The 14919-nt window shown below is 44.9% G+C and overlaps 1 protein-coding gene across 1 annotated transcript in view; it reads right to left on the bottom strand.

Annotated features, from left to right (window-relative positions):
* The window catches only part of TRIM37 (tripartite motif containing 37), a 25470-nt gene that overhangs the window by 5199 nt on the left and 5352 nt on the right, over positions 1–14919 (bottom strand). The window contains exons 6-21 of the mRNA XM_010146202.1: positions 14593–14716; positions 13574–13641; positions 13232–13356; positions 11835–11885; positions 11311–11392; positions 9730–9806; positions 9100–9279; positions 8279–8393; positions 7859–8071; positions 7327–7463; positions 6527–6624; positions 4977–5177; positions 2621–2932; positions 1898–2026; positions 840–1026; positions 85–206 (exon numbers count right to left, since the gene is read on the bottom strand). Of these exons, the coding sequence (XP_010144504.1) occupies positions 85–206; positions 840–1026; positions 1898–2026; positions 2621–2932; positions 4977–5177; positions 6527–6624; positions 7327–7463; positions 7859–8071; positions 8279–8393; positions 9100–9279; positions 9730–9806; positions 11311–11392; positions 11835–11885; positions 13232–13356; positions 13574–13641; positions 14593–14716 (2221 nt within the window). The remainder of the gene's footprint in view (positions 1–84; positions 207–839; positions 1027–1897; positions 2027–2620; positions 2933–4976; positions 5178–6526; positions 6625–7326; positions 7464–7858; positions 8072–8278; positions 8394–9099; positions 9280–9729; positions 9807–11310; positions 11393–11834; positions 11886–13231; positions 13357–13573; positions 13642–14592; positions 14717–14919) is intronic.

The raw sequence follows: 14919 nt of genomic DNA, 5'->3' as shown, positions 1-14919 counted from the left end.
CTTCAAGCTGTTTCCATTACAGAAAGATTGCTGGGGACTGCAGTGGTGTCCCGCTGCATCTGCCTTCCACAACACCCAACTTACCTTCCTCTGGCCCCGCAGAAGCGCCTTCAGAAAGCACCCCCTGCAGTTCACCAGCTTCAGAGCCGCTGGGCTCCAGACCACCTGACTGGGCTCCTTCCGTACAACATCCTTTAGAATTTGATCTTAAAGAATTGAGGAGAAATACAAAACCCCACGTTACACATTCAGCTTTAATCCAGCCATGGAAACAAACCCTTTTAGTGCCACATCTCGTCTTACTCATTGTTTAAGTCTCTTCCACATCCACGTTAACTTCCAGCTTTGACTGATTTAGGAATATTTAAAACCTTAAAAAAACTAAACCTGGAAAAGTCCATGATGAGGATTTTCCAAAAATGGTGACTCTGGCTACTTAGAAAAAGCCTGATCTGAGTATTCCCCTGCACTGAACCAACAGGGAGCGAGTACGGAATTGCTGAGAGTCAGTGAAAAGCACTGTCTTACATGAGGAAATCTAAAGTTTTAAATTTCAGTTAGAGGATATTTTGCAAGAACAGTGGGAGGACAGACCTGTCCTGCCTTTCAAACCAGAGCTTCAGACTACAGCCACAGCTGATCAAAAAAAAGGCAACTTGTAACCTAGTTATAAACCCCAAATTGGTATCCAGAGCGAACAGCAGCAGCTAAGTGAACTTCAAAGTAATTTCTCTTCCATGCCGAAAGCAGCCGGGTTTAGCAGACTGGCATTTTCCCTTTCTACATGAAGGGAAGGTCGGGGAGGAGATAGCAAAAGGAAGAGAGAATAAACCCCTTACCCCAGAGCACCACCTTTCCTGGTCTTCTCCACAGCAGCTAAGCCGTTTAAGCCGGAAACTCCCACATCAGAATCTGAGCCTTCGCAGGGCCTCTCCTCCGGCTTAGGCGGTGCCTCAGAAGCGCTGCTGCCGGCCAGGGGCCTGGCAGAGGGATGCCGAGTGCTCAGCTTGGAGCTCCCTACACCACCTGAGAGACGGGAGAAACCCAAAGCACATGCAGCCTTACTGCAGGAGGCTGAACACCCCGGTGTTCCGCGCCACCGGTTTGGTTCAAACACGCAGATGCGCGAGCGCACCTTCCACCACCCCTCGCTGAACACAGAGCGTCCGTGTCAGCGGCCACCCCTGACAGGAGACTCTGGGCGGCACAGATTGACCCCTCCCCATCCTGTGCGGTTAAAACTTACCTTCTGGTACCCCAGCCCCCTCCACGCTGTCCTTTTCCCCAGCTACAGGCGTGAAGCTGGGCTGCAGCGAGGCAGCCTTTCCGCTCTTGGACGAGGGGGAAACCGCGCACCAAGGTCACAGTCACTCTGCAACGACTCGATGGTATTTGCCGGTTTCTCACCCAAGCCACCTGTAGCTATTCAGTGTTACAGGACAACAACTGTCATACCCCATTCCTTCCCTGTCTCTCGAGAGGGGCAAGTTACCAACCCCTCTGTCTGTTACGGAAGGGCACTGCAGAACTCAGGAGCAGCAATGTCACACAATTCTTTCACCTCACAGAGCCGGAGATTTCACTGTGTCAAATCACAGCGTGAGGCTGGGTCAGTACTTTCTGATCTGTGATGTCACTAACAAATTTTCTCCTGAAACATCTTCAGGGAGACCAGAAACATGTAACACACATATTTACGTTCTGGTAAGTCACCTGCGTGGCGCTGTTCCACAGCGCATCAACTATCCAAGGTACAGCTACGTTAACTGGATTTGGGAAAGGATCCAGCTGCCCCTCAGGGAAAGTTCAGCAGCCGAGCAGAGGACTTCTTGAAAGGCTTTTGTACAACAGAAGCTGAGCTGGATCCCATCACACGAAGCAGGATAACCTCGTTTACCTTCAGAAGGCTGAGCTTCTCCCTTCAAACAAAGGCTGGCATCCCCACAGTCCATAGCTCGTCGCAAGGACAGGCTGCCTGCTGCTCCGGAGCGGATGGGCTTGGGCGAGTTACTTTTCTTACTTGCAGCTGCCAAAATATTTTAAGATGGGACAAGTCAAACAAGGCAGACTTGCAGTGTTCTGTCTGTATGCTTGTTTTAAGTGAAGTTCAGCTCCACATTAGTCTCATTTAAGTCCCACTCCTGCACAAAACTCCTTCCAGACCCTTCCTGTCAAAGGTGTGGGCTAGAGGGAAACTTCGCTGGACGCTGCCAAGACTACACAAGGACCGGCCACCTTGCAGCAGGCCATCGTTCAGGAGCCTTATCCAGACTGCTCCAGCCATCAGGAAAGTCTGGAGGGTAGGGATAGCCAAAACCTTCCCTTCAGCTCTTAAATTCAAAGTCCAATGTAAGGGGACCTCAAAAGCAGGAGGGAAAGGGCAGGCGATGGGACTCACGCTGTTCACCACTTTCTGGTGAAAGCACCAAAACTGAAGGGCTGGAGCCGGTTCAGTAACGTTTACTCACTCAAAGGCAGTGCAGGTTTTGTTTCCGGATCCTCACAGCTGACCTCGAGTAGCTCTAGCAGGTCTGTTGCCAGCTGCCTGGATACCTAAACCACCCGTACAACTGACATCTGGGAGGGTGACACTGAAATCCCCCCGTCTCTAGGCACTTACAGCTCCTTATGTAACAACCGGTAACTGAAGACTTGCTCAGTAGCTCCATTCCGATCTCTTGCAGCTTGCTGCAGCTTTCCGTTCCACAGGCAGCTAAAGCACCTTGCTCCATGGAGAAGAAGCTGGGCTGCCCATCGCCTGAGCCGGCACTGCTGCTTCTCACCTCCGAGAGCTGGTTTTTTACATCAGACATTTTGCTTCGAACTTCAGCCATCTGAGTTTTAAGTCTTTTCAGCATCTTCAAGTCAGGGGGCACACGCCACATCGCCTGATGCCTCCGCTGATCCCGATCTTTTAAAGAATAGGATGATGCTTTGTCAAAGGAAAAGTTAAAGAACACAAAGGGTAAATAAAACTGTTCTCAAATCACAGATGTCTGTTTTTAAACAGCTGTAATTCTGCCTTTGCCCTGCCATGGAAACAAGGCTCGGAGCCGTTCCGCCCTGGTGTGGCAGCACAGCACTGAGGTCGCAAGCACCGCGCAGCCGCCAGGACAGCAGTGTCCTTCCCTGCCTGCCGCGGGTGCAGGCCCCAGCCTGCTCGCTGGAAGAAGCAACGCTCCTGGTGATGCTGCATGAATTCTGACGGCAACAAGCTTGAGCGCACGAGCCAGGCTGCCAGTTTATGTCAAATTTGTTACGTGTTTTTATAGACTTTGTTAAGTGTGTGCATAGGAGTCTCGCAGCACCAACTTACCACCCTAACACAGAGAACTCGGACAAGTCTGAAACGAGGGAAGGAATTCCCTTAAGCGCCTAATGCCAGAGGATCAGGTTGAGGAGCTAATACCTGAGTAAGCCTACATGCTGCTCAGCCAGAATTAGATCAACTTTGACGTCTATTTGAAGCATTACAAATTTTGTAAGCGTTCTGCTGCAAATTCAGCTGTTCAAAGCCAGAAAGTCAAGGGATCGTAGAAACCTTCACCTTTAGCAGGTGAAGTCTGGCAAACCCCAAACCTAACAGCAGCTTTCTCTGAGCCGACCGACTTGAGTAAGCCCTGGGAACAGGCAAGCCTAAAGGGAATCTCAGCAAACCAGGTAATTTCAGCCAGCAGCTGAAGATGAGCAGGAAGCTGTTCAACACAACCAGAGAGCTCAATCCTGCTGGAGCAGCACAGCACGAAGAGCAACGCCCTCTCTTAAGGGCCTTTTGTCTAGGCCTTTGTCCAGGCAAAACAGACTCAGTCATGTGCTGCCTCCCCCTTTCACACTTACGGAAGTGACTTCCATTTTTGGGAATATGGATTACACCCAGCTGAAAATCCATCTGCCTGCTTACCGGTCCACATTTCAAAAGCTAATCACAAAGGAACAAAGAGGCTGAGCTAGCTTTTAGATCCCGTAATGCCAATGCCACGGTCGCAGCAAAAGCCAGCATTATTCTCAGCAAATGGACCCTTATTTCTCTTCTGTTCCATTCAGTCACCAAGCGGTTGTTTCAGAATGACCCGAAATGTGACGTTGCAGTAGTGGGCCAGCGAGCTCCAAATCACTGTCAATCGTGGTAACTGTATTATTGAGGTTTGATTTAATTTTAATTCTTCACTAACAAAATAAGAGAAGCAAGCGACCTCTGGTAACCGCCAGGGGTGCCAGAACTGCCAGCCATGCTGCTGATGCTGCACAGGCGTTCACTGCTGTCTGCAGTTGAAAAGTCCATACCGAACCACAACTACTCTTTCAAGTCTTCACTTATTTAAATACCATCACTATGTTTGGCTCCTGACATTTGACCGTTTTTCTTCCACAACTGCTTACGCGTGGCTTTCCCAGCCTCGCCACTGCGCCGTTTTCTAGCTGTGTTTTAACTGCCTTCTTCACATGCAGTGAACCCCAGGGTTCATCTTCTTGTCAGAGACACTGTGCTCCCACTGCTCTCAGCCACCAAGTGCACACACTGTGAAGTGAGAGGTCTAACAGCTTCCTCGGCAGAGAGCTGCTGCATGTTGTTTTGGCTTTCCGTGCTAACCCCTTCTAGCAAAGGGTCCTTCCTTCATCTCCCACAGCTGCAGTCAAAGAAACTGCACGACCTGTATCTCTACAACACTGCTACACAAAACAGCCATTCGATTCAGCCACATTCCCGTGAAGAGATGAGGAGACCCTCCTTGATACACAGATCTTTGGCCGTTGAGTCGCCCGGGGTTCTCTAGCGACAATGTTCAAACATTAAGACAGGAGCAGGCAGCGAGATGAGCTTGGACGAGGACACAGAAGTGGAGCTACCAATGAAACAAACAGTCAGCCACCCTATTCTCCCCCTCCCCTCCTCAGATCTGCTCCTCCCTCTGGGACTGCTTTCTCAGACGTTTCTAGGTTGGAATGAAGTCATCTGATATGAGATGTACAGTTACCTCTGCTCTGCAGAAGAGAAGCCGGTGGACGTGGCTGAAGGCCCCAAAGGTTTTCCATACCATTTCTGTCTTTAAGGTCCAACAAGTGGATTAAAATTAAGGGATCTATATCAAGTAAACTGCTTCTGGCTGTTGAGCCTAGGGTAATTCCTCCTCGCCTTGAAGGTCTTCCGCTTGCACTGGTATAGCCATGGCTAGTACCTGAGGAAGAGGGACAGCGAAAGAGCGTGTGTATGTGACACAGGCCATGCATTATCCGCTGTAAAACCAAGCAGCACATGATGAATGAAAACATTCCAAGAAACTTAACAAGGCAGCAGCGTTACTTCATAGACTTCTGCATTCTGAAAGCAATCAGATGTGTCTTAACTAAAAGTTTGGGCAAACTCTTAAAAAAGTATTCCACTTCATATCTTTTATGTAAATCTCTTAATAAATAGACTGGTGAAGAGATCAATGCAAAGAGCATTGATCCCGAAGAAATGCACATGAGCTTTCTAGGTTCCCTGCCAATTAGATTAAGGGTGGGGAGGAATCTTCAGGTGAGGTCTGCTCAGTGTTACGATGCTTGCATTACACAGCGGCCAAGGCGCTCGAGAGGAAGAAAGTCTTCAGAGAAAATAGTAAAAACACGTTAGTGGAACTCCCAACACGGACAGGTAACACTCCTGCCATTCAGAGTGGAGAACAGAGCAGGCAGGAAGCTCCGGTGAAGAGACTGTCGGCTTTTACAGATGCCGTTCAGTATTACCCGCCGAAAGCTCCCAACTATACGCTGTCTCCACAACAACTGTGCTCCTGCTCCAGGCTGTCCTTTCAGAAGGGAACAGACACATCCCTCAACTTCCTGCCTCACAAGGAATTTTCAAGTAGTTTTGAAACAGCAGCTAAAGCAGGACAGTTAAGAGATTCTGTCTTTCCAGCACCACCAGACTTCCCCAGCAGCACAGATACCCTTCCAGTGAATGCTGCTTCTGGGACCTTCACCATAAATAAATACACCTCTATTTAACAGACATAAATTCTTCCGGAATCTTATTAACCTATGGCTAATTTGGGCTATAGTCATCTCTAGGCAGCAAGAAAGAGATCTTAGAGCACCTTTTCACTGTTGCATTTTAAAAGCATTTCAGCTTGACTTGTGAGGATTCTTCACTTCATCCCCTCCACGTACTGCAGCTTTTACAGTGCACTAACACTTAGGTGAATGTGTCACACGTTCAGAGGCCACACAGACATCAGTAAAAACCACCCGTTCACGCTACTTCCGACCAGAACGGAAGGGGGTTCCAAGAGGCAGAGCAGCCTCCCTCCAGACTCATGTGTCATTTTTGAACAAGCACATTCAGAAGGCTTCCCCCCCTTTTTTTCCTGAACCAAGGAAATGTTTCTGCTACGCTGCAATAATCAGTACGAACCACATGATGCAGCATTTCCAAAAATAGAAACGCCTGCAGAACGCACAGCGTGGTGTTGCTTTCAGGAAGAACAGCGGAAGGAACCCAGCAGCGTTCCACGTCTATGGGGATTCTGAAGGCTGTTTTTCATACCTGATGCTCCAGGAGTAGCAGCAGCTGCTGCATCCTCCATGAGATCTCCTTCTTCCAATTCCATGTTACTGCTATATTCCACGTCATTTTCTCCAGACCTTAGGAGACGATTGGGGAGGAAAAAGGACAATACAATTATTACCTTTTTTCAGCTCTTGTTCAATGTTACGGCACATATCTTAAGCAGCACAAAGGGCTGTAGAGAGTATTTTCCACATTCCAAGCTACACAAACTGAACAAACCAGAACAAAGTGTGTTAATTAAATGACTTGACTTGCTAACCAAGAGTCCAGAAGTGCCACACATATCTAGACTGTAAAATCTGAACCTGCAGACTTCTCTATTTGTGTGTTACAACACATCTTCATGTGTTGAAGATTCTAGGATTTGACATCGTCTCGGCTAAGAACCTGAAATTTCCTAGTTTAAGAAACTCCTTATTATCACTCTCCTACTACTACACCACTTCCTAATTCCAAACCTCTCTTTTGTTACAGCGTAGAAACAGTTTTCTTAGTAGTGTTTTGGGAAAGAACCTTTCCAGGCTATCACTCGTCAAAGACAGAATCCAAGACTGAAATGAAGAGATCAGAAAGATCTTTCAGCTGACCAAAAATTCAGCATTTAGAGTTAACTTTATCAGCTCACGTTGTTTCCAGTATAGGAAACACCCTGCACATTGCTCTGGAATCCTCCCCACACTAACTGTGATATAGCAAATGACTCAGTTTCCACTGGAATTCGGATGATTACCCTGGGAGACAAGGCGATGACCTGGAAGGCGTTTGAAGTTACTTACATTGTTTCTTCATCGATATCATTTTCTTCAGTGTTACTAGTTGCTGTGGAACTAGCTGAAGAGCTGCTGCCATCAAGGTGGTTCACCTCATCTTCTCCAGCAAGATCTATATCCAAGTCACCATCAGAGAGCTCATGCTACAGGAAAATCAGAACAAGTCTTTGTAAAAAGAAACACTTAGTAGCATTTTGCATTCATCAAAAGCGACGAACAGAAACTCTCCCCAGCGTGTCACTCTGTGATACAGGAGCTCAGAGGCTCTCAAAGCACAATAAAAGCTGGTAATAAACAGAGAAGCTGGATTTTTCAGCTGCAATTTGGGAGTTTTTTTGCAGTGGGATCTATGGGCTCTGTTCTGGACCGTATCTCTAGCGTCCCCTCTCTCTGCTAGCTCTCGAGTGTGTTCTCTCCTGATTCCATACACAGGATATTAAATCTCATTTGCAGCTCAGAAGCTCACCTATGCTCCTGCTGCTATTCTACCATAAACAGCTACACATAAACAAAGAGGCAGGAAAAAGAGAACGCCTACATTAAAGTCTTCATGCTGGACCTTCTCTTCCTCCTCTTCCTTGCTCTCTCGCACTAATCCCGGAGCAGCAACATTCTCAAGTAGTACTTCAGTGCTTTGTCCAGCTTTCTTTGATCTTGCTTCTGGACCATCATCATTCTGGGGACTAAGATGAGTGTCTGGAGGTGAAATGCCTCGTGATTTCTGAGTCCGGGAAAGTTCAATCGCAAGTCTCTTAAATATTAGAAGGATACACAAAAGCACACATAGAAGATGACAATGGAGCATCATCATCAAATCAAGTAAGATCTTTGTAACACCAATATCAAACTCCCAATAGCAACCAAATAAAAACCACTGTCAAACACGAACACTGTTACCTAAGCCAGATAATTACTGGTCAGTAAAAAGCGAGTTTACATTCATGTTCATCCCACTTACTTCTTTAAGGTTATTTATTTGTTGGATGTAACTCGTCTGAGCTGCTTCCAATTGAGCAATGTACCAGTGCTGATCTCGGCACTTCTGGAAGAAAGTCGGTGAGCGCACTTGGAACCTTCAAAGGAACATGGGAAAAGGTTTTTAGGGTTTTTCTTTGGTTAGTTGGGCTGTTTTTTGATTCACCCCCCAAATCCGAAAAGCCCTGTGAGTAAGAACATCACACAACCTGAAACGTTGTGATGAAATAAACAGACAACATGACCTTCTGCACTCAGCATCCTGCAGGCACTGAATGGCACCAGGAAGCATTTCGCAGGAGAGGCAGTCGTCTTCACAGACCATCATGAACATGCTTTGTAGTGTGTTAATTTTGTAACAAGAGTAAGACTGTACAGAGAATACTGGTAGTAGATGAATAAAGCTTCTATATTTTGTCCTAACATTGCAATTGCCTTGACAGCGTTAGGTCTCTTAAATCACAGCTTCCTTTGGTCCCAGAGCTCTCCTGTGCTCACTACAGCTGTTTCTGAAGAGGGGGAGAAAACACCCTTTTCCCTTAGTTCAGTTAGTTACACGACCATCACCCAGACTCATCTGTGGCAAGTAAAGCTACTTGTCAAAGAAAGAGACACCCTTAAGGTTTCTATGACTCCCTTCAGCACATTCTCTTCTTTAGAGCTTATGATAATGAAATCCATTTATGACAAAACATGTCACAATTATTTTAAATCCAACTAAATTATTTCCTATTTCAGTAGTAGAGGTGATAGCTTGTGACATTACAGCAGCAAGGAGCCCCACTAGTAAGTTCCCTTCCTCACCTTAGGATCACGGTGTCGTTCTGCCTGTTTAAATAGCCTTCATTGGCCAGCAAGTCCAAACGGAAGAATCTGTTGTAGCCCCAGCATTCCCCAACTTCAAAATCGGAGGCAAATTCTCGAATGATGTTCTTGGTGGGATCGTTGGTGGACTGGTGAACCATTTCGACTCGGTACTCATACCTAGAGGGGGAGGATCACAGGTACTAACGCCAAAATAAAGATGTCAGAATTGCTGAAGACATCAGGTTGAACAGAACTGCTCTTGCTGGAGGCCCGTGTGCCCGGCTGAGGGGCGAGTCAGCCTCGACATTTTACTGAACACTTACACAAACAGTAGAAGGGGACAGAAAACAGGAACAGGGAGCAGAGTGGTAAACCAGCTCTGGCACCGAGTGATAGGAGACAGATGTTCTTATCGGTTGTTTTGCCGGGTTCCTTTTTATCTCCAGAAGCCACTGAGGAACAGCTTTGCATCATGCCAAAGATAATATTTAGATGGACAACAGAAGTCTCACTATTCGAGGGCTCTGAATCAGTCCAGAGCAATGCTACAGAATTTGAGGTCATTCTTTGCAAACCTCCATGATGCTTTGCCAATAGAAAGACAAACCAGCTGACAGATTTGCTTACTTGGATGTCTCTGGCAATCCAGCGGACAGCTCCAAGAACACAGACAGGTAATAGCCCCGTACTACTCCATTGCCATCCTTGAAGTAAAATTGAGAGATAGATTTATTAGTAAAAGAAAGAAAAACTCAGAAATGCAAAACATAACATCTTGACGTACCCCTGAAGCTTAGGAAACAGCTTCCCTCAATACAGCATTTGCAGTAGTGGTCTACTCTGCACGCTACGGTTTTGATTTTTAGACTTCTGTGACCTAGAGCTCTTACTGCGACTGGAATCACCATGCAGTCTGCATCTGGAAGCACACAGGCACAGCTGGTCTCAAAACAGAGCTTTAATTACTCTATTTATGTTTTCAGGGTTCAATTACAGGGAAGACTGAATAGACCAACTTGACAATGTATCGGAAAAACATTTATTTAACATTTAGAAAAAGCTGTAAAAGAGCTTATAAAATCTGCTTAGCAGTTTATTACAGTCCAGTTCTCAGATTCTCAACGTGAAAACAGTTCAGGTTAAACATTATTACAAAGATAGCTTACATAGAGCTGCATTTCAAAGCTACTTAGAAAAGCGATTTCTTCAGAAAAAACATGCAACACGAAAAGTTAGGTCAGTTAACTGAGAAACAACATTAGAATCACCAGAAATCAAGAAAAAATACATGGCAAAACCTCCATCATACTCACCTTTGTCAGGGATGAAGAACAGCTCAACTCGAATCCTCTAGGTTGAAGAAACATTTCAACTTACCATTTAAAATATAAATTGCAACGCCCTCTGCCAGCACACCTTGTGCAGTCAATCCCAAATTCACTCCGAAAGCTTACACGGGGCTGCACCTCTGCACTGCGAGGATACAGTTCTGAGCACGCGTGGGCTGAGCAGAGGAGTCCCGTTCTCTGAAGGTGCCGTGTAAATCATTAACAAAACCTGCACTCCACCACCGACAGCTACTGCACCAAAGACAGCTGAGAGCAGCCAGAGCTCCCTGGATGCACTGACCAGACCGGTGGCTGGGAAAAGGTCACACCTTATGGGATAACGGTCCGACAACACTACAGCCGCCGCTCCAGAAATCTGAATGGTCACTCTTCCGGAAGGACTTCAGTACCATACGCACGTTTGTGTGTCAGTGTCTGAGAACTGGATGCACAGTAAAACAGAGTCCCCTCTAACCAGTACCTTGTCCTCCTCCCAACTTCACAAAGAAATACTGTTCATAACTGTAAACACAGTAAGTTATTCTGTACCTCAGTTCTGCAAGAAACATCTGCAAAACCCTCTCGGACAGACAAAAAGGGTAAAAAGAGCTATTTGAAGTTCTTATGACATATTGGTATGACCCATTTTTAATTTCTTCTAAATTAAACAGATGAGGATGTTCATGCTGCCTGTCTGGAGACGGAGAGGGAAAACTCCAATGGCTGGTGATAAACGCTACAACCTTACTACATTCTTTTCATACAGCTTTTTATATACAACATGAGAAGAGACGAGCACTGTTTCCTTCCAAGAGGAGCACACAAATGCTGGTTAAGTGTTCTGGGTGGAATAACAACTCTAGTTGAAAATATAACTCACTGGATAAACTTTTAATCTCCAGCAAAGTCCCGACACTTGAAGAGGTGGGCTGTAAACAGGATCTGCTCGCTGACGCAATGTACTATTGAGAAAGGAGAAAAAAAAAAAAACATTTGCTACTGGGACAAGGCAAAACCCTTCACGAAACAGTAACCTGCATAGACATTTGCCCTCTTATTCTCCAGAGCCATCCTTCTTGCTGCACAGAGCGTGTAGCAGCGCACGGCGCCCTTGCAAAATGTTAAGTGTCCATACAAATACACACATTCCTTGCAAAATCGTCCTAACTTTTTTTTAAAAAGGTAGTTTTTTCCTTTATCACGAAAAATCTTTGTAGCTAACAGTTTTGCGAGGGTTAACTGTTCACCTGGTAAACAAGAGATTGTTGCTAGAACTCCTACAGCTTGGTTTGTATCTAACAGCTTTCTGGAGAGGCTATTCAGTGTTTTATGGGATAGTACCATGCACAGGGGAAACAGAAAAAAGCTTCCCACTATTCGCAGCAGTTTAAGATACAATCTTACCTGAAGTTTTCCAAGACAAAAGTTGTTGAGTCATAGGCTGGAACCAATTCACTGGATGGGGTGAAACAAAAAAAAAAAAAAAAAAAAAAAAAAAAAAAAAAAAAAAAGATAAAGGCACAAACTTTGGAATTTTACAAAGTTAGGCTGGAACCAATTCACTGGATGGGGTGAAACAAAAAAAAAAAAAAAAAATACATGTTGAATGAACAACTTTCGGAATTTTCAGAAGTTTTTATGCTTTAGGTCACCAGAACCACTGCAATGCACCAGGACCTCACTAGGTTATTTCAGGACTTCTGAAAATCCCATTTACAAGCCTTTTCCCCAGTACTTCTCCATGTGCTACCACACAATAAACCCCACCTTTTATGTTAGGAAGGGAAGAACAACCAAAAGTGTTTAAGAGGATTTGCCCTTTTACCTGTGATGGCTAATAGTCTCCTAACAGGGTGAATTTTTAATGGAAGACTCCTTGTTTCTAGAAAGGATGAAAACTATCGCATGGATGAAAGCACGGACAGTCAGTGGTTTGTGTTTCAGAGCAGGAGGTACCTTTCTGCCACGGGAAAATGAACAGTCAGGTTTGAAATGTCTCTCTGAGGAGAATTAATTACTCTTTTCAGAAAACAGTGTTGAGATAGCATCTACAAGCAAGCCAAACCAATTTTTTGCTAGAGAACACAAAATTATTTGAGGAATTCTTTTAAGATTTCTCCTACTTCTGATTTTTGGGAGATGCTTTTCAGCCAGCTAGCCTGAACTCTCAACAGTCTTCCCCAGAACCAGCACTAGCAGCATCCCTTTCAGAGAATTGTGCTCTGAAGTGATTTTGGCTATATATTCTGAATTAAGGTGACCTGCAGAGGCATCTCAAGAGAGCCTTGCAATTATACACTGAACGACCCATAATAAGAGAAAAAGGACACATCAGTAAACTAAGTGTAAAAGAGAGAAAAGCCTGTTAGCTGGAACCCACTGTCCTGACTCCCCAGCAGGGACCACAGACATAAAATAAGCCCTGCTGGAAGAGAAAAGCCTACTTGCGGCACAGGTTACAAAAAGGAGTAAATTAAGCAGTTAGTCATTTTCAGAGTATAAGCCTGGACCAAAATTCAGTCAGAGATACCAAGTTTAACACAAAACCAGACAGAATCACATTACCCTCCAGGTAACGGTTGCTCACAGAGCTGAGAAGTACAAGTCCCCTTCTAGAGGTGGGCATCAGGTGAGCTCTCCAGCGACCTACCCGTCTGCCACCTTCCAACCTCCTGTTACAGTACAGGGGAACTCTCCAGACCTCGTCTTTAAGTTACTTTAAATACTTTTTTAACAAGCAAAACAAACCTCTGTAAGACAACTTTGAAGTTACTACAGCAGATAGGAAGTGCAGTGCTTACCTTGTGAAGTCCGGGGGGACGGGAGTAGTGACGAACGAGGCCATCGGCTTCCGATGAACCTGCTGGAACATCATCAGGATCTCTGAACTCTTGGATATCAGCTCGCTCTTACTGCACGATCGTAACTATAGGGGAAAAAACAAGAAGGAGAAGAATTCCTTAGGTCATAAGTAAAACCCACAGGCTTCGACCACTCTTGAACAAATAAATCGCCTATCTGTCACAGCTTCACAAAGATTCCCCACGATGCAATGGAAAATGAAGCCTGGAGGGGTTTGGGGTCTCCCCCCATTTTGGGGGGTTTTATTTCCCTTGAAGTGTTTCAGCTCTTTTCATAATCACCTGATGTTCTACTTCTTGAAGCAGGGATTCCAGAAGTTCAGTTTCTTGAGTAAGCGATGTCTTTTGGCCTGTTTAAAGAAAAGACACGGTTAACAAAAAGACATACTCACTGGATTTAGGAAACTGAAATTTTTCCTTATTTTTTCCTTTTTTTTTTTTCCTCTACCTGGAAACTGTCCTGAAACCTACTAAGGTAAAGGATTTCTAAATATACCCAGGTTGACTGAGAAAGCATTTTAAAAGCAAGCCTGCATTTTTAATTAGAGCTGTAGTGAAACACTCACTGGAGGTTAAGACAGTAATGAAACATTCTGAGGCCCAGAAATGGCAGCTTTGTTTTTTCGGGGTGCTTTTTTGGACAAAAAAGGAGCAGTTTTCAATTCACTGAATTTGCCCTCATCCAGACAAGCCTCTCTTTTATATTAGCTGACACTTCTCTCCTAAAAGCCACTATTTTTCTTGACTTTAATGTTTAAATGTTTTCTTCACAAAAAAGAACAAACAATGTTTAAATGTTTTTGTGCATGGAAGACCATGAGGAGGAAGACTAAAAAACTGAGTCACATTTGTCAGATTCCTATTACAGGGATTTACTTTGTCTCCATCACACATTACAAACCTGAAGAGTGTTTGGCAGTTGTTAGAAGAAAGTGTTACGTGGACTAAATGTTAATCTGTACATACAAATAATTAAGACATTCTACCGCAGCTTTAAGACTGATCTTTAATCACTACACACTAAAACAAATCTCAAGACTGACTGCTGTATTGGAGAGAGGCACAAACATGAATGAATGTACAAATCACAGCTTTAACTTAGAGCAAACATGTTAAAGTCCTGACATGAATCTGAAGGGACCCTGAAACACAGCTCATATACATCTCTTACGTTGTTTTGTTTTTAATGGAAATGAGTAAGAGGGTAAAGAAGTCTCGCTCCCAGGGCAAACAAGTTTCTCAATGGGTTTACACATTGTTAACGTACTCTTCTACCCATAATAGACCAGGCAAATACCTACCCATTAAAGTTATAAGCTTATTCTTCAGCTGAGTGTCTAAGCGGGCAATCATCATCTCCACCGCATTCCTGATCTCCCGAACTCGCTCATCCTTCGCGCTACGCACTGCCTCCACATTCCTCTCCTAAAACAGGGTTCAGGAAAAAACATGCACAAACCCAAAGCCTTCACACTTCTGCATGTCTCACTCATTTACATGGCAACTCCACTCTCCCTGGAGTCCCCTCCAGCCCTATTTTGCTCTGAGGGAAAAAAAAAAATTCTGGTCTTACTCTTACTTGAGTGTTTACAAGGAAATAGGAAGGTGGTTTCGATGGGCTGTATGAC

The sequence above is a fragment of the Buceros rhinoceros genome, unplaced genomic scaffold (assembly GCF_000710305.1).
Source record: "Buceros rhinoceros silvestris isolate BGI_N320 unplaced genomic scaffold, ASM71030v1 scaffold13572, whole genome shotgun sequence".
Taxonomy (NCBI): domain Eukaryota; kingdom Metazoa; phylum Chordata; class Aves; order Bucerotiformes; family Bucerotidae; genus Buceros; species Buceros rhinoceros.
This window is presented reverse-complemented; position numbering and strand designations above follow the sequence as displayed.